This window comes from Pseudopipra pipra, chromosome 3 (assembly GCF_036250125.1).
Source record: "Pseudopipra pipra isolate bDixPip1 chromosome 3, bDixPip1.hap1, whole genome shotgun sequence".
NCBI classification, from domain to species: Eukaryota; Metazoa; Chordata; class Aves; order Passeriformes; family Pipridae; genus Pseudopipra; species Pseudopipra pipra.
Genome location: NC_087551.1, coordinates 59879974 through 59900259, shown reverse-complemented (window position 1 = coordinate 59900259; position 20286 = coordinate 59879974). Strand labels below are relative to the sequence as shown.

Here is a 20286-nt window from a genome sequence, read left to right as displayed (position 1 = left end):
TTTTATTGCATTTTTTGGCCTTGCTAATCTGACAGATATTGATGGATAATTTGGAACAGCCAAAATCTTTGTTCTAAAAAACATTGACTCATACATGTTACATCCAGATGTTTTACTGGTTTCTTAGTAGATATCAAAGTTTCCTTTAAACACTTGTAAGTTGCATTTTATACATTTAAGAGTGTATGCATGCAGGGGAGGGAAATGATAGAGAGAAGTTCCACTAAGAACAGCTTAAAAAAGAATTTTTATGCCCTTCAATGCACTAAATACAACCACTCCCAGCACTTTGTTTCTGTCTAATCAAGTTTGAAAATTAACAGAACCAAGATTCTTAATGAGCAATTAGGGCCTTGCAGGCTGGTCTCTCCAAAAGGTACAGGAGCTTGTATGTAAACACTCTAGTGCTGACTTCCCCACCACTCCCTGCCTCAGAGACAGGGCAGCAGCAGCAACCACCCAGCCTGCTGGAGCCAGCCAGCCCCACCTGGCTGCCCAGGGAGGGACATCCCTGTTATTTCTGGCAGTTGGCCCTTCATCTCTTCCATAGGTAAAGGGGTCCAGCATCCCACCTCCACTGGGATTTAAGAAAGGAAGAATACTTTCATCTGAGAGCACGTGGGAAAGGCACCCCCACACACCAGAAGCTGCTTTTTTTAGTAAATCATGAATGAAAGCAGCAAAGCACACATGCGAGCTCTCAGCAGTGCTCTTCTCCCTGACAGTGCCCCAGCCACTACCACCAGAGAGCAGCTGAACAGGCACATGACTGAAAATAAAGAGCCAATTCCATGTGGGAAATAAAGACATGCAGACATCAGACACAGAAGAACAAGAACAGAGGCAGCAGGTTGCAGTAGGGGTTAGGGAAAAGCAATGTGGCACAACTCACAGAATTTCCAAGTCATCTGATGTTGTTGCCCAAGCCTGATTCTCACCAGCTCCTAATGGATGAAGTTTTATATACTGGCTATTCTGCTTTGCAGCCACTATGGGACAAACTCAGTAAAGACTGTATTCATTCCTTTATAAGGTAAACAGACCATGAGTAAATACACCATTCTTCCCAAGATGAGCAATATTCTTCAAGTTGTGTTTTAGTAGAGAATCCTCCTAGTAGAAAACCAAACAAGCAGACAAATCACAATGCATATGCAATGTGACAACTATCAAGCATAGACAAAATTTCTGATCTGTCAGGAAGGAGTCAGCTGCTGCCAAAGCATTGCTTTTCCTTCCTCAGCATGTCAGTGGAATCAGTCAGTCACTGACAGAGGTATTGCAGCAGCAAAAAGGATCTCCTGGGCAAGCAGAATCAGGCCATGTCTCTGTGCCTGTTTGCAATAGTATAAAGAGTTTGTTAAATATTAAAGTCAGGAAATTTCCAAGTCAGTTTTAGACAGTTCACTGGTGAGAAAGCTACTCAGCCACAATGCTGACTGCTGTTCTATTTTAGACTAGTGTAGTCTGAAAACAAAAGATCCAAGGCATTAGCGTTGCTAGTGCCAGCCTTAACATAGCTGGTAGTGGCCCAAAGTGTACCTGATGGCTACTTAAACGGACTCCCATCGTCGTGCTCAGCACAGTCAGCCACAGGAACATGGGAGCTGGGATCTCAACACATAAAAGAGTCCATACTGCAATTTGAATTCCCTTTTCAGTCTCAGAGATGTTACATAAAACATAATCATGCAGTTTCAGGACTTATTTTTACTCCATTGCTTTTGAAATCCAAACGCAGAAGAACAAGCCTCTTTCCCAAACCGTGGATGCCAATTCCTCAAGTTACATGCTATGCTGAAGGTGAGCTAGTAAACATCTACCCTTAGCACCCATTGTCAGCAGCCACCCAGCGAAAGCAGCCTCTCCTCCCATGGCTGGGCTCACGCAGATGGGAATGCAAGATCCAGGAGCGTTTTCATTAACCCTGTGAAGTGCAGCACAGGAACAGAGGTTCCCCTGGGCTGCCCCACCAGCAGAGCTGAAATCTTCTGGAATTGTTCAGAGAAGTTTCAATCATTTACATAAAGGCAAAGACAACAGCTGTGTTCTTAAAGATGGATTCCAAAAAAAACCAAACCAACTATTAGAAAAATGTACTCTTTAAAAGACCTTTATTTTGGTTGCACAGTTACAATTCTAATGTCCATTTATGCTTACAGTTAGATTGTTCCCAAATAATATTTCATAGCTCATCATGTAAACAGTGCATTATCTATCAGTCTGGTGTATAAGAACATTATAAAATACAGATGAAATTACTTTTTCATCTATAGACTTTCAGATTAGTTCACCAAGATCAATTAAAAAGGCAAATAGATTAATTGGCAAAAAAGTGTTGTTATATTTTTAATATATTAGTACAAAATGGCACAAAAGGAAGAAGGTCATTTTAAAGGCCATAAGCATCAAATGCCTTAAATAGTTTCAATCAGTTCAACCGATTTTAACTTAATTTCAAATTCCAGTGTTGAACTTGAAATTGAAATTGTAATCTTCTTCTCTTCAAAGACCTTACATACGAGGTTGGACCTGTTCAGGGAAACTAAATCACAGCAGTTTCAGAACAGTGACATTCAAGTGCAGCTAGGAAGTTGGGAATTTCTATTTTTCCCAGTAACTCTAAGAATTCACAGACTAGACCTTATTTTCATTTAGCCAAACTTATTGATCCACACTTCAGATGCAAAGATACCAGATGTGTGCACATAAAACATAGTATTTCTTAATGCAAGAACTGAAACAAAAAATTGACATAATTACACCATCCACCCTACCTACCTTTGCAGGAGGCTCCAGACATAACCATATCCAATGCCAGATACAGAGAAACAAGAGCATCTAAAATGTTTCAAGAAAACTTAGAAGGCTTAATTCACAGGCTTCAAGTATAAAAGAGAGATCACACCAACTTCAGCAACCTAAGTTTTATTTTTGAACCACCCATATCAAATGGGCAGGTGAGTTGGATGGAAGGGAAACAGACAAGAAATACATTTCTAACTTAAAAATAAATTCTGAGATGTGAATTTGTTGCCTCAAGCAACAATTCAGGAGTTTGTTTTGGCAGCAACACTTAGCAATATCCCAAAAGATAATTACCCTCTCTGTCAAAACAAATTACCATGACTTTGATTAGCTCCCTAAACCTTCAGAGGTTTTATGTTTAAGTTAACGAAACAGTTTATGACCTTGACTGCTTTTTTTCTTGTAAGACAGCACCCACATCCAAGAGGGCAGGCAGTTATACTGATGGTAGTACTGAGAACATTATTTCTCAGGTCAAAACAAAAAGTCTTATAAAAAAAAAGTGAGATGAAGTACAGAATTACTATTTTACTCAGCTTCACAATGAGCAAACCATGACTAGGAATTTCCTTTCCTAATTTAAATACCAATTACAAAGCTTTCTCCAGAGACTTATTTGTTAGATAACCATATGATGAGTCCAAGAAGCAATAATCCAACAACAAGTATAACAATGAGTATGCACATCTTCTTTCGGGATCTTTGCTGCCAAGAGAGAAAAAAACAAGTTGATTGAAAACTCTACCACCACAACAGAGGACTACTCAGATGCTTTTATGGTCCTACTGCTTGTGCAATCTAACCAAATTGTGTCCTTACTAACAAGTCATATGAAGATGTTCAAGGAAAAAAAAAAAGCAAAGTTATCCACATTATTATTCAATGGAAAGATTTTAGTGGTATTTTCTGGCATACCTAATAAACTAATGAAAGAGAATGCAGTAATGTAATGAATGAATGTAATACAACACTTGGGAAAGTAAATGTGAGAGTGCAGATGACAGCTTATAGAGGAAAATGGACAATCAGTCTGCACAGTAGAGGAGATAGAAACGGTCTGCTAGGAAAAAAAACATTCAAAGACTATTAGTGGATATACAGAAGGTCAAAACAGACTACAATTTTAGACTTCTCTGCATCCATTCACAGTTATTTTAAAGCTGTTTTTGTCAACTTTCTTAGGTACAACTTGCTCTTAAAGAAAACAAACAACAACAACAAAAAAACCCCAAACCAAACAAAAAAGACCTGACTAGAGACACAGATATACAGACATTACTACAGTAAAGCGTAAATATAAGCATGTTCAGAACTTCTGCATTTCCCATACAGATCTGTAACTTGAGATACCAGAGCACTTAAGACTAGAAGCCATCTGTCATCCTTTATCTGAAAGATATGGAATCAGAAGGTTTCCTTCACAAGAGGAAAGAAAATTAGCAATGCATTTCTCAGGCTTTTGCTGATAGCCAAGGAATAATAACACTCAAATCTTGGGATTCTAGGCCACAGCCCCAGAAGTAAAGCCAGGCTGTGCTCTACTTGGCAGAAGTTCTTCTGCCTGGGTGGTTTTGTTGTGTTTTTTTCTTTCTCTTCCCCTCTGAAGAACAACATCTGTGTCAGTTCTTCATTGGAGCTGTCAGTTCTCTGCCGAGTACCACCCAGGCTACCAAGTTTCCTAACAATTCTCCCCTCCCAGTTCTACTGTCTCATTGCCACCTCTCCCACTGTTGGCTAATATTTCATTTCATCATTTTACTTGCTAGAACTCAATCTGTTTGCTAGGATATCTTCCTTTTTTAGACCCTGCAGCCAGTTCTCTCTTTACACACAGGTCTCTTCCTTCTGCATCCCGCAGACCACCTCTCGACAGCAATGCATTCAAGTCAAACATTTCCACTGTAATACTACTTAAGCAAGGGAGTAGACTAAAGACACGGCAATCTTATTTTCTCATGCAATTCATCATCATTTATACAAGTGCTGAAGCAGCACTGGGAAAGGGGGAAAGAAAGGAGAGAAGCCTGGCTTTGGCCAAACTGCTCTGCTGTGTGAATGCACCCCATACAGCAGATGAGTGATGCAAACCTCATCCAACCACAAACAAGATGCTGTGAGGGTACCAACAGCCCTGTCCCTACCAGCACACCCAGGCCTCTAACACTTCCTTGAGCAGGTCAGACCAATAGTTGCTGAAATTAAAATAAGTTTGCTGAAAGTGGAAATGATTTTTCAGTGCCTTAGAACAAGGATGAGTGCAAGCAAAGGAAAGTTCAAAGCCAAAGCAAACTACACAATCCTTTCAAACAAACACAGGACAGCTCTGCACAGTGTTTGGTCTCTGCTGCAAGACCCACTGAACAGAAGCACATCAAAAGTATTGATAAACTTCCTTTGACATCAGAAGATATTTATCCCTTCCTCTTCAAAATAAAACATGGAAGTTTTTAATTTTAAATTTCAACTAGAAAACTAACACCTTCCACCAAAAATTTTGGCTGCTACTACTTTTTTTTTCCCCTGAACTTTGTCATTATCAAAATAGGAGCCATCAACTATAGTTAATGTGCCAGTCAGTGCCACCCATAATACAATTCAAGGATGCACCCTCTCCCACTTCTGAAATCAGTAAGCAATGCTTCAGACATTCCATCATTCATTTACTGTCCTGGTTACTGCTAACACACATAAGAGGATTTAAAAAAAAAATCTAAGGACTAACTCTAACTTAAAAGAGCAGATTAATCACTAATACGATTATTTCTAATAAGTTCCAAAAATGTTATAAAGAAGTGGCATTTAAAGGTACTTAAAAGGCTTTTCAAAAAAGTTTGACAGTTTCAAATATGAGCTTTGAGAATATTGTAGACAGCAAAAATTGGTGCTAACTGGCAATGTCTTCAGAAGACTTTCCTGCCTATCTTCCCTACTCCTTCAGTGATCTTTAGAGGCTTGCTCTCCATTTAAAGCAACCTTTTACTTCTTGAACTATAAAATAAGGGGTTGGTCTGTTTGCAATTTTTTGTTGGTTTGGAGGTTTTTGTTTGGTTGGTTTTAAATAAAGATGTAACTCCAGGTGCTCTAATAGAATCATAGAAAGCTCTGCAACAGCCTATCTGGAAACAGCTTTACAGGAAACCCAAAGCTTTCAGAGATCACTGATTTTTGTTTTATAGTGACCTAGAAACACCATGGTAGTCTAACATAAACCTATAACTAAGTCTTCAAGCCTTGAGAAACTTGCTATGCAAAATCTGAACTGCCTAAAACAGTGGAAGTCAGGACTACTGAGAAAAGACAGTTACGCACAACTGGCAGTAGGCATTGGCATTACCTGATAGTTTGCTGCTCTTGCCAGCTGCTGATTTGCTTGCTGCACGTGTACATCTGCATTTTCCACGTTGGCTTCTATGCTGTCTTTATTTTAAAAAGAAAAGATTTCAAATTTTTATTAATTGTAACTTGGAAAAAGGTTTGGCATGCTGAAATACTCTTGAGAGCATATGTAATAGCTGCCCCCAATTGCTGGTGTCTTCATCAATATCCGAAGTTTTATACCTTGTACTGTGAAAGCTTGACTCACCCCATACTTATGCCAGAACTCATTTTAGAAGTGCCCAGGCAATGAGTGGCTGAATTCATGTCAGGTAACAACTCCACTGTTCTAGATGCAGGACTGAAACTTTGGTACTAACTAGAGTAAAAACTTACAATACTTCTATTTTATTTTTTTTTAATAACCTTTTACTTGCACTCCAACTTGCTACTGACTACTCTCTGCTCAGACTAAAAAATTCCTAAGGCTTGTGAAAACAGAGGAAACAGACACAAAAAAATCCATCCCCAAAAGCTAGTTTGGTATTCTATCATATTGACAAAGATTTATTTTTTCCCCTGGAAAAATATTAATAGATTATGGGCTAAGGTGACAGAAAAAGCCCTGAAAATATATGCTGGACATAGACAACAGCATGACATGGCAACAGACTCAGAAAATGTATTCTCCAATCACATTTTATTAAAACATTAAACCTATTTGTAAGGAAGGCAAAGCATGAGCCTTTGCTGAATCTGCACACATATCATTAGCAAATACAGTAAAACTTCCCACATAAATTCCAATTTTATGTATAAACAGTTCAAAAAACTACTTTTAAAGACATTTTATACACATGAAAAACTACATAATGTTTTAAACTACATTTTAAACACAGTTTATGTATTCCCAGTCACCTCAACCAGTCTACTCATTATTAGGCTGCACCGCATTTGCTTTAGCATTGTTATTCTCATTAGAGGAATTTTTCCAGCAAAAGGAAGTTCTACGTTGCAGCTCTCCAGCGAAACCGAATAAAATTTTTTCAGATAGTATATGAATTGAACTTACCTATGACATCACCTTGTTCATGAATCATCATTCCTAGATCTTTGAAAATTTCATTGATGTCCATAATATCAGCCTGTAAAGAACCAATCATAGCATCAAGTGGCATCACATATTCAAGCATCTCTGCACATTTAGATATAAATAGTGTTCCTTCTCCTCCCGAGTGCATATCCCTGACTCTTTATACTACAGGATAAAAAAACTCAACTTAATGTACTTATCTGGAAGGGGTTTTTTGGTACTATGAGACCAAGTTTATCATAATCAAGTTAACCATCAAATCAAACTGAGGATAAGCATGTGCACAAAGTACACTTCCCAACACATCACAAACAGGATCTCTCATTGCTGAGGGCTCATCTAGACACATGCTTGTATTATAAGTTTAACTGCAGAGAAAAATTCATGACAACATTGCTTAAGATGTATCTAAGCCAAATCAATAAAAGCTGGTGTAGGACATATTTTGCATTAGTTTTAGCACTAGGGTGGTTCAGATTAGATATCAGAAAATTTTTTTTCACTGTTAGGTGGTCAGGCATTGGAATAGATTGCCTGAGGAGGTGGTGGAGTTACCAGGCCTGGAAGTGTTTAAGAGGCATCTGGATCTGGCCCTGGGTGATTTGGTTTAGGGGTTACAGTGGTAATGCTGGGTTGAAGGTTGGACTTGATGATCTTAAAGGTCTCTTCCAAACTTGATGATTCTATTATTTCAAAAGCACATTTTACATCTAAAGGCAGTATTTTCAGTTTTAAAGGAAAAAAACCACACCAACAAACAAATCTCCTCAAGATTCACTTCTGCAATTAATGCTCATACCATGGAAACATCAAAAGCATATTCTGCTGTAAAACTACTTGTACTTACTTCAAGCTGCCTAATGGAAGATTCCCTCTCCTCGATAAGACGGAGATCATCCTCTGTAATTTCTTCATCTTGCACTTGTGCTTGTGGTTGACTATCAAACAAAAAAACCCTCAAAACTCACACAGAATTGAACAGGCACAATGAGAAATAATAAAATGACAGTTAACTACATAGCACATTTTACATTACTGGTTAACAAAATGCATGTTTTTACCTTTGCCTGTTTAGCTAACAGGGACAGCATAACCGTCACACCTTAGGTGTAGGAAGCTGCTGCTGTAGCAAAGCTAGTAGCTAGCTAGAAGAGAGCTGACTGGAAATTCCAAGTATGAATACAAGGGCAAAGTTCCTTCCGAATTATAAACTGCAGAGTTGATATCTATCAGAGACAAAAGCAAGCTACCCAACAAAAAATAATCTGAGACCAAGAAGCAGTTCTTGGAGCATATGGAAGCAATGAGACACCCCAGTAAACACTGTGCCCTTATCACAGCAGATTTACTCTATTCACAGGTTGGACTCTTCTTCCCTAAGTTTGGGTCTCAGAAAACCCAAAGGCAGATTAGGGGAGCTTAAGGTGATGGCTACAGCTGAAGCATCAGGAGAACTCTTCCTTTTTTCTTCCCACCTATGCCATCGAAATCTCTTCTCTATGCTAGCATTATAGAAGAAAGCCTTACTGAACAACCTCTCCCAAATCCCTCCAGAAAAAGGCAATTGATCAGAAAAAAAAACAAAACAAAGCAAAACAAAAAAAAAAAAAAACCCAAGTGAAAACAAAAGAAAAAACCCAATCCAAAAAACCATGGGTAGCTGTCTTCCCTGCAGGTCATTTATTATTCTGAGCTTGGTTAAGGTTGTGAACTAAGTCAACCTACCTGTCCCAAGACACAAGTGTTCCTTCTTTGTAGCTATCTTCTGGAGCACCACCCTACATGATGGGAGATTAAAAATACAAATATAACATTACGGCCCTGAAAGGAGCACTGTCAGCATTTCTATAACGAGTCAATATTAGAAGGTTTTTAGAAAGTCAATTTCAAACTGAAACATGATTTAACATGCTCTTATTCTGATTTTGCTTTGTGCATGCACAAAGATGAAATACAAGCAAAAGCATTCAGCTCAGTAACTGCCTGCTAAAATTTGTAAGTACAGTAACAAGTATTTGGCAGAGTGAAAAGGTAAAATTGATATATTAACACAAAAAAGCTCAACATCTGAAGCTCCTTAGCACTTCTTCACTTTCATACTCTACAGAAATCTGGCAAGTCATTTTTCCCTGTAGGAAAAAACCTGTTGATATCTTAAAGCTACAGCAAAAGCATTTCCAAATCTACTATAAGTTGTTTTTGCAAGACTACAGCAAGAAAACGGAGGCAGTTTGTGACAAAAGCAAGGGAAAAGTAACTGTTCTCTTGGGAGATTACTACAGCTTAATGCAGCCTCTACTATAAAGTCATATAACACACGGTCTGCAGTATTTAGGATCAGATATGAGCTTTCTTAAGTAGCATTATGGAAGCCAGTTTGATATCAAACACCACTGTAAAGAGTATAATGGCACATTTTTCTGATACTTACAGACACCCTTGAGCTGGCTCTTACTCTGGCTACAAAGTCTTTTTCTTTCTCAGCAGCTTGCCTTTGGAGTCTTTGGAAATTTGTAAGTGCTGTGGTGAACTCCCCCACAAGACGGTCTTTCTGTATTTTTCTTTGACGCTATAGGAGAAAAAGTTTTACCAAGTCAAATGAGCTCAGGCTTTCCAAGGCTCTGCTATTTCCAGTCTGCTCAATGCTAAGGTATATACTCTTTTTCTTCTAAATAGGTATAAGGGAAGACTGTCTACAAAACCATCTGCAATTGCATGGACAAACCTTCTTTCCTTCTGGAATAATAAAACTGCACAAATTAATGCATTTAAAGAGGAAGCTGACGTATTCATTTTCATTTAACAGCTGGAAATGAGAAATGGGCAGGGACAAGAAAGCTTTTACCTTCCTTATCATCTGCTGATTATAAAACCTACTGTTACAGTGTAAAATATTTTGATACCAAGAATGCTAAAATATGCAAAGGTAACTGAATAGAGAGGAAAAGTGCAGAAAGGAAAGAACATGGCACTTCTTACGTATTTTACGTAAATGTTGGAAATACATATTGAGCTGCATCCAGAAGTAGGTTCACATACCCACTTAAGTGCTTTAGAACTGGTACTAAAATACATATTCTAACTTTTCAGGCTTTTTTTGTTTGTTTGTTTTCCTTAAGATGTAGTGAAGAGTAATATTGGACACTCAGGAAAGCCTCTACCAGATTTCCCTAAATATATACAATATATCAACCTTCCTTCCTAATGTCTAAAAGGCTGTAATTTGCCATTCATGAATCTGTTATTTATGCCTTTTGTTGAGATGTAGCTTTGATAAAAGGAGTAAAATTAAACAGTAAAGTGTTTCATTGCCAACTTTTCAGCCCCAAGATAAGGAAACAGAGAAACCATAAAAAAGACAACAAACTAAATATACTTTGCCTGGTTGTGTATTAAGACCAAGTTTTAACACTGCTATTAGAAGTTTACAGCTTGACAGGATGAGCACACATGGATCATGGCCTGCCATTTGAATTCAGTGTTTCAAGACCGTTCATTTTCCCAAGGGCTCCTTAGTAACCTATACCGACCAGGCAAGTTGAGTGACAATAACCCAAATCCATGTTTTCTGGGATCCTGTTGGTTTTGTCTTATATAAGTGACAGATTTTGCTAGGACAAGAAACCATAGGATGGCAGACAGGAGTGTGCTAATCACAACAGCCACTTCACATGTTGTGTCCTGACAAGATTTTACACAGACCTGGGAAAGAAGCAGTTTAAAGACTGTACAAGTTGTTTTAGTAACAGCTCCTGTCTACTCCTCTTAAGAAAGGAAAAACCTGTGGAAAAGATATAGCACATATGATGATCTGAGTGATGTGGAACTAACACACTGTATAAGATACGTTGACCTTGGAAGCAGTCAGAGTGCCAGTGGAGTCAGATTTAGTATCACTGCAATGGATTACAAAGTGTCCAGTTACCTGAAATCACAGGCAGGCACAGTGCACTGCCTTGCTTCCCACCATTTCAGTCAAACTACCTCATTCCTGATACATAAAACCAACTTTGGGACAAGTCTGGACTGCAACAAAATATTCTTATAAGTATCCCCACTGTGCAAGTGTGTTGACTAACTAAACAGTGCTTTGAAAACAGGAAAGAACTGAAGTGACTCAAATACTCTACATGAGCCAACATGATAGTCAAACAAGCCATGCTCTTTTGTTTTATACCTGTTCACTTGTTGCAGCCAAAGTTCCAAACTCCTTAATGTACTTGTCAGTTTCTTTGGCAAGCTGGTTGGTGTATTGCTGCTTCTGTTGCCTAAAATCAAATGCAAATTTTCATTAGAGACCATTGGGTTACTTTGCTGAATTTTACTGATTCTCAGAAAAGCAGCAGCACTAAATGTCTCTAAAGCACACAAAGCCATCTTTACTCTGTTCTTTACTCTGCAAAGCTATTATCAAACCATCAGCATCAATATTTAAAATAATCAAATAACTCTTGAAAAGGCCAAATGTTCAGACAAGTGAAAAATGGACAGATGAAAGCTCAAGGAAACTTGATGTATATATTGCATCCATAAAGGGACTGAAACATGTCCTTCACAACAGTTTCTATCCTGTTTAGTTGTGAATTTTTGCCTAGATATGTCAGGTTATTGCATAAACTATATCTTCACCTATTCCCAGTCACCAGTAGAATACCCACTGTGGATTGTACCTAGCTAATCTTATGGGCCCTGAACTCAGGGTATTATAAAGCAATTTGGCTGTTCACACAAAATGAACACGATGACTTTGGTTCAATACACACATCCTCCTACTTCTCAACGGCCACAGCGCAGCATTAACCGCACCGAAAACGCCAACCTTCTCACCTACAGGGTGAGCTCAACATGTCACTTATGTGCATTTATGATGCTGAGATTAATGTGGTAAAGGAGTTTAATGAAAAAAATCATACTGGTTCATTAGACCACACAGAGAAGTGGAAAAAGCAGCTGACTGTCTCTGCCAGAGGCATATTAATGAAAGACAACCTTTAGGTGACAGAACTACAGCAGAGCATCTGCCCTGGAGTCTGATTTCACTGCTGTTAGATTACTATTTCTGATACATGTTTATCCTATAATGTCATCCCTTACTGCAGCTTTCATCACTAAAAATGACATTCCCCTTTCTCTCTCAGCACCCCATCTCACAAAAAACCCACCCCAATATATTCATTACCTAGTGAAACTTATACAGACAGATTAGAAGTGTTGACTGGAGTGGAGGGGTACAGGTGTATGTTTTTAAACAGTGCTATTGCTTTGTGGTTGTGCCACTTTCCCTTCCCTGACATAGAGCACAGGTTTTACAGAATGCTGATACTTCAGGCAACATGCATGGGCAAACCAGATGACTCTAGTTTACAGACTATCCAAAACTAATTTTAGAAAGCACATCTCAACATTTAAGTTTCAAATACATCCCTATATTCACCTTTCTCAGTGAAATCAAGAACTCTACCTAACAAAAAATGACCGCATCACCTACCAGGAGATTGTTTACAATGCGACAAAACTAAACATTTTTGTGTGAAGTACTCACAGCTGTTGCCTCAACTCAGGCGTGTCTTGTGGTGTTCCAAGCTGATGTAGTATTCTTTGTATTTCAGCAGCTGTTTGAGAAGAAGAAGAGAAATTTTAATGGGGCAAAGACAATTCCTGCATAGTTTTATGCATTTTTGCTTGATAATTCTAAAGCAATATAAGCTGACAGAAACTGAAACTCAAGACTTTTTCAACCTCCTACAAAGACTCTACTTTTAAGTCTCAAAACAACTACTAAATGGTTTTTGCCAAGGACAAAGCCCAGGGTTTCTTACAAAGGATGAGAACGTATACAAGTCTTTAGGTAGAAACAGGTAATTTAAAGATTAGTTGATAGTTTCATTATAATAAGTCTAAATCAAGACTTCTAATATTTTGATAGTCTTATGTTTTTAAATGTGGGATACAAACTGCCAGTGATTTTTAAATGTATTTCATAAAATATATTAGTTTTGAACAGCAAAATGTCATATATCATCTGAGCCTTATTTTCAGCCTGGTATATATTACTGTCACATGAGAAAGCAAGGAGAAAAACACACAGAAACTTCAAGGATACGTAGTTTTTCACACTGCAAGACTTATATCCTCAAGATGCTTTATCTCAGCTTAACATCCTCATGTTCTGAAACAAAAGAATATATATCCAGAATAATTTATTTTGCTTGACCCTCAGCTAGGCGTAGACTTGTCTTCCCTGTATTTCTGTGGCCTTCCCCAGGCAGACTGGTATACTGCATAGTCAGTAGAAAATATGTTGGTATCATACTTTGTGGGATCCTCACTTTACTAGCACACTATCTTTTTTTTATCCCTAACACAGTTAAAAATGCAGTAAGTGACAACTCTATGTAATGAAGAAAACCATACTAAAAAAAAAACCAAAAAGAGTACTTTTCCATATGCCATAAAGAGACTTGTAAGAGACAGAACTTCATATAAAAGAAGAAAATAACCTATGACTTATGTTAACCAGTTAGATAAAACTGGAATTCCTTAAAGCAGTTTTAGTAATAATATTAATTCTAATCTTTCTTTCATAGCAAGTCTCCAGTGAATTAGTGATACTGGATTTTCTACACTGCTTTACATATCGTCCAATGCCAATAGCTGCTATAGCCAATTCTTTCTGTGCACACTCATGTAATGAAAATATCAAAACAGGAGAAAGTTAGTACCTAGTTTTGCACAAGGTAAAAAAATAAAATACTTCGAGGCAGATGTTTGAGGAGCATAAACTACTTACAGAATTTCTGAGGGAGAATAGCACTGTAAGATGGGTTTCATCATGGGTTTCAGCTTATATTTTAATTGAGCTGAAAAGCAGCAAAACCGAAGTGAAAATCTTTGACTTCTGCCTACAGTTTGACTACCAGTCACTGAGAGCCAGCCCTTTCCTGTCCAGTGGGGCCTCCTGACTGCTGGGCTGAGGCACTGTCCAGCTGCCCATGCTTCTCCTGGGCACCTGCAGCTGGTCACACGTACTGATAAACACAGGTTCAGGTCAATTAAGCTTCTTTTTTGTGGTCACGGTAATGCATTATTTAAAACAAACAAACAAAAGGATAACTGGCTAGTGTTATCTTCAATAGTATAGAGTTTTAATATCTATAAAACTGAACACTAGCTATCCTTTATTTGTTCCAAGGCACTCTCCCTTCTGATTCAAGAGCCAAGGAGCTCAGTGATTCCGTATGTACCTTTAAAAGTGAGAGTAAAAGGAAAACCAAAACAGAGGCAGAAAAAGTTCCGCTGTGTCCTACCGCCACCTAGAGGTGCGTTATTTAACCGCAAGTACAGAAAATGTAGGTTTGCGTTTTAAATAAAAATTCCCTGAAACAAGGCCTATATTTAAAATATTTGCATCCCAAGTTAATTACATATTTATCCTACTTCTAAAGCTGAACACTAGTAGATAATTGAGGGAAAATAAAAAGCCAGCACTGCATAACTGGTCAGCTGTACAATTCCAGATGCAGAGGGAAGTTCACTTCAGTGCAAGTCTTACAACTCAGGAATTCAGCATAAAATTAAAATACATTTTACCAGAAAGTCTGTAGCATGCATCAAAATAGTAAAGTGCTAACGGGCTTTCAAGTCACGAGGGAAAAAAATAAAATAAAGAAAAAAAACCCCAAGGACTGAACCAACACCATTTTTCTGTGCTTCCTGTAATTTAGCATTTTCCACCTTAACCTTTCATAATCAGAATACTATTCAGAAAAAACCCAGCATTTCTCATATCAATTTTTTTTCATATGAAGTATATTGCATAGAAAAGTGAAACATGGCTTATTCAAGTAAGCAAGCAGAAAAAAAGGCAGAGCATTAAAAGTAAATTTTGTCCAAAAGTCTTCAGCACTATTCCCAAAGCTGCTTCATAAAAAAGCCAAAAGCAAGTTGATAGGACCAGTATAATATGGGTAGTAGAGAAGGTGACCTTCCTGAAATCTTGATTTACAGTGTATGCTTGCAGGTTAATGAGTTAAAGAAATCCATCCTTTGTACTCTTTCATGTTAATATAAACACACCGGAGTGTATAGAGACTAAAACATATATTTCTTTATAGTCCTATAATTGTTTTGGTTTGGATTGTTTACTGATTTCTTACTGTAGCTACTTCTCATTCAAATATTTGATATTATAATATACACATAATCACAAAAACACCTAAACTATAGACATTTGTTCAGACTCATGCACTCATACAGCTTTATTGATAAAAGCAAGATTTAAAACAGGCTTTAAGACACTACCACCTGAATCACACAGAGAAGGTGTCTTGTTCCCTCACATGTACACACAGAGATCTCACAGAATTTGATTCAAAGCAAGAACTACCTTCGAAACTTCTTAAATCAAGTTAGTATCCCTTCCTTTCCTCAAGGAAAAAGCAGGGCAGCCTTAGCCTCTCTTCCTAAAGGTTAGCAACCTCTAGTTGCTCCTTCTACTGCCCTACTTGTGAAATAAGCAGGGAGAATGTCTTGGCACTGAAGAGCAAAACTGCTGGAAGCCTGGGATTACTCTTCATAAAACAGAGGTCCCTAAAGTCCTGGCCTCACAGGTGATGGTGGTATTTACAAGGGTACTGAGCCGCTCATTTAACCAGCTTTTCGGCCCTGTGCAGGGAGTTCAGGCTGTCACATCAAGGCTCATGGCATCTGCTCTGGTACCTCTCAAATCACCAGTGACACTCAAATGTCCCGGAGACCCAAAGGCTTACGCCCAGCTTACAAAGGCCTAGCTCTGCACTGTAAACCTACTGGTAACAGTCAGGGACCAAAGATCAGAGCACGGTTTTGACAGGTTCCTAGGTTACCTCACCCTTTATGGGTTTCCCTTCCCCAGTTCCCAATCCTTCAAACTTTCCAAGGAGTTCTGAAAGACAGGAGTAATCTGATTACCAGATGTCCCTCCTGTCCTGGACATTACCAATCCTGTAACAGAGACTGACTGGATCTTGTACATTATTTTAATCCATTTCAGTGCAAAGTCTGACACTTTGGCTCACTTTAGCACTTAGGCTCCTTGGATGTATACAGCTGGCTGCTGGACTTTGCTCAGGAGCTGCACAAGGGCACACACCACGTGCACACAGGCGTTCTTCACCAAAGTCACCAGGACGTGGGAACAGTTTGCATCAGAAGTGTGCGAACTCCTGAGATCACTTCACACTGAAGATCAGGGTACACGTTTGCATATAATGAAAATCAACAGCTCTTTTAGGGCTCAGACTACAATCCTGCAGGAGCAGCATCTTGCCAGGTGCAGCTGGCAATAAACCACTGCAGAAAGAAAGTCCCCTTTGGGAACTGGGCAGCACAGAAAGCAGGGTACACAATACCATGCAAGCAAAATGCATGTTTTTCCAAGCAACTGCTGTCTTGCACACAAAAGAAAAGAATCTTTTTTCATCCCAAAATTAATCTTGTCTTAGAAAGAAGAAATACTATATTAGTAAGAAGACTTTTCACTTGTAATTGCAGCATTCCTGATCTAGATCTCATAATACACAGCTATTAGCGGATGAAAGCTACTTAGCTACTCTCAGGCTGGTCACATGCTCAGGAACAGGTCAGACATGGTTAATGATGAGCCAGAGAAACAATTAAGACCTAACCTGAATTCCTAAGGAGAAAATTATTCCAGAGTTAGCTTACATTTTCTTTTACTAAGCCAAACTGTGCTTCCATTTCTAGCTAGTGGAAGCTCTCCCTCTAGTTAAAGAGACCAAAAAAAAAAAAAAAAGGCACAGGAAAGAAAAAGTAACAGTGTCTCAGATAAAAGGCTTCCTTTTCTCCACAGGAGTTACAGAAGTAGTCATAGTTACAAGGGAAATATTTACATTTTTTAACAGGTAGGAGTATTTGAGAAGCATGTTCCTGACAGATCTGTAATACATATTTTTTTTCATAGATAAAACCATATTTGACATACTGAATCACACACTACCCTTGCTTAACAGCTGGCTAGGAAAAGAAGAAAGTTTCATCTCCTTCCTCCTCATCTTGCCCTGTTTTTAAGCCAGCTCTGGAAAGCTGTTTCATTACCACAAGTTGATGTAACTGCTGGTTCTGGTCCTTGAACATGAGAATGTTTAAGATCACACAGGAAGTTTTAAACTTAAAATAAAGACACAAATAATTTAATACAATGAAGATCAAAATATAAATAACTTCTTGCCTGTAAGATCATAAGTGCAAATAATGTTATCTCCATTTGAGAATAAGTAATCATTGTACAGGGTGTAACACCACAGCATTGCTACAGAAGAAAAGGTGAAAAAAACCCACCAAAATCCTTCAGTAAAATCCTAATGTTTGAAAGGCAATGAACCAACTAAGAGGATGGAAATGAAGAGCAGATTGCAGGGCTGAGAAGTGTCCAGCTGAACAAGTGAGTCAACAAATAGCACATCCAATTATAGATTAAGTTGTATGGAATCTAATAAACTGCACAGTCTCTTCAGAGTAGGTTATTGGAACAAAAGAATTACTTGTTAAAATTACACCAGTTCAAGCTGCTTCTGCCTGGGGACAACAGACTTCCTCAATTTATTCAAATCCAATTCAATGTGTTTTCCTTCTGCACTTCAATTGAGGGTACTTGACGAACAGATGCTGCAGAAAACATTCCTGGATCAATCTTTTATAAAAGCTGTTACACACAGCAACCTAATGGTTACACCTGCCTGGAGGATGGTGACGAGAGGTGTTTCAGGGCTCTGCCTTGGGACCGATGCTATTTAATATCTTTATCAATGACACAGACAGTGAGACCAAGTGCACCCTCAGCAGCTTGCAGATACACAAAGCTGAGCAGTGCACTTGACACAACAGAAGAAAGAGATGCCATCCATCTAGACAAGCTTGAGAAGTGGGCCCATGAGAACTTCATAAAGTTCAAGAAGTCCAAGAGCAAGGTGCTGCACTGGGGTTGGGACAATCCCAGACATGAGCACAAACTGGGTGATTAACTCATTGAGAACAGCCCTGCCAAGATGGACTTTGGGGTTCCTGAGGATAAAAAGCTGGACATGAGCCTACAAAGTATGCTAGCAACCCAGAAGGCCAACCGCATCCTGGGCTGTATCAATGGAAGTGTGGCCAGCAGTTCAAGGGAGGTGATTCTGCCCCTCTACTCTGCCTTTGTGAGACCCCACCTAGAGTCCTGCATCTGATTCTGGGGTCCTCACCACAAGAAAGACATGGACCTGTTAGAGCAAGTCCAGAAGAGATCCACAAAGATGATCAGAGAGCTGAAGCACCTCTCTTATGGATACAGTCGGAGAGTTGGGGTTGTTTAGCCTGGAGAAGAGAAGGCCCCAGAGAAATCTCATTGTGGCCTTCCAGTACTTAAAGGGGGCTTATAAAAAAAGAGAAAGAGTGACTTTTTATATGGGCAGTGTGATAGGACAAAGGGGAATAGTTTTAAACTAAAAGATGGTGGGTTTAGATTAGATGTTAGGAAGAAATTCTTTACTGTGACGGTGGTGAGGCACTGGAACAGATTGCCCAGAGGAGCTGTGGACGTCCCATCTCCAGAAATGTTCACAACTGGGTTGGATAGGCCTTTGAACAACCTGATATAGTGGGTGCTACCCCTGTCCATGGCAAGGGGGTTGAAACTAGATGTAGTTGCAATAAATTCATCAGATGAAAGTCTTCTGTGTGAGTGTGTTTCTTTAATGCTATTAGTGTAGTTCACGCTCACTAAAATTTAACATAAACCACAATGCCACAATGCTGTCTGCACACCTTGCTAGCCCTACTTTAACCAAGAGTGACAGTTTATTAGAGGAATCAAGTACCAGACCGGCCAAATGATACCAGCTTACTAAAAAGCATTCCTGTGTCCAAGAGCTCACCTAACTGGAATCAAATATCTAAAAACATCAGTAATTTGGTTTTAAGTTATTTGCTTTATTCTGTCTTAATGTATAACACTGATTATTCTGAAGCAGGATAATACATTAGCAGAGAAAAAGAGTAATTGAACTACTGTGGGAAGGAGAAAACAAAATGAGGATGGGGGGGTGAAGATTGTCCTCAGAGCTCTAAAGACTAAAGACTCTTTGAGCATAGAAGAGTGGGAAAACATCCAGTCTTGTAACCTTTTCTCTAGATTTTATTACAGCTTCTAGCATTTCTAAATAGAATCATGCCCCAAAGTGACCAGGAACATCAGCAACAATGTCTGGAGTTCAGGATCTGCCTTCATTTTTTTCAGTGCTTTTGGAATTATTTCATGCTAATGTACTCCCATCTAAAATGGTCTTTCAAGAACACTGTGAAGTAGAATTGAAATAATGCCTGTTCTTCTAATGCGGGCATAGAACACACTAAATACACATTGGTTAAGTGCACAATAACTGATCATGTGGTCAAGTATTACAGCTCAGCCAAGGCGAAGTCATTAAATCAAGCTACAATCACTTTATATTTATATCCTAAAGTGTCCCTGGTAACTCCCTGAAACCCCAAAGGTTGAATGTTCCTCTAAAGAATACCAGTCACTTATTAAGTTATGAAAATGAGGCACAGTTCTGCAGTAAAATGCAGCTACACAAACACCATAAACCCAACCCACTTACATGAAGAAAGTTTGGGTTTTTTTAAGAGGACAGGTCATTACTACAGGAAGCTAACTCAGAAGCTAACATGGAAGCAATGCACACAACACATCACTGACTAGTCAACACAAACAAGTTGCTGATACTCCGGGGGTTACTCACAATCAACCACCGACCTGGGCTTATTCTGAGCCCTAACCAGAGTGCAGCCTCCAGCACAGCACAGCAGTTTTACAGATTTGATAGAGGGCTCTCTGTATAGTCAGACTGCTATGCAATCTCCTCCTCTCCTGTCCGCAAGGAGAAAAGATCCAGCAGAACTGAGCAGGAACAGGTACTTTAAGTACCCTAGAGAGACTCTGAAATATAACTCTCTAGAGATAGGAAGGAGCATGAGGACCCTGGCCATATCCCTTCTCCCCTGCTGAAAAAATGCAGGCTGTTTTGCAAAAG

The 20286-nt window shown here is 38.8% G+C and overlaps 1 protein-coding gene across 5 annotated transcripts in view; it reads right to left on the bottom strand.

Moving 5' to 3' along the window:
• Positions 1 to 20286, bottom strand: part of STX7 (syntaxin 7) — a 36471-nt gene that overhangs the window by 2924 nt on the left and 13261 nt on the right. For 3 of the 5 annotated variants that reach the window (XM_064649459.1, XM_064649461.1, XM_064649460.1), the window contains exons 3-9: positions 12759 to 12828; positions 11394 to 11484; positions 9648 to 9785; positions 8942 to 8994; positions 8064 to 8154; positions 7196 to 7268; positions 6143 to 6225 (exon numbers count right to left, since the gene is read on the bottom strand). In XM_064649459.1, the coding sequence (XP_064505529.1) occupies positions 6143 to 6225; positions 7196 to 7268; positions 8064 to 8154; positions 8942 to 8994; positions 9648 to 9785; positions 11394 to 11484; positions 12759 to 12828 (599 nt within the window). Of the gene's footprint in view, positions 1 to 2097; positions 3514 to 6142; positions 6226 to 7195; positions 7269 to 8063; positions 8155 to 8941; positions 8995 to 9647; positions 9786 to 11393; positions 11485 to 12758; positions 12829 to 20286 lie in introns of those variants that run through there. The other 2 variants (XM_064649462.1, XM_064649463.1) reach the window with 1 other exon arrangement.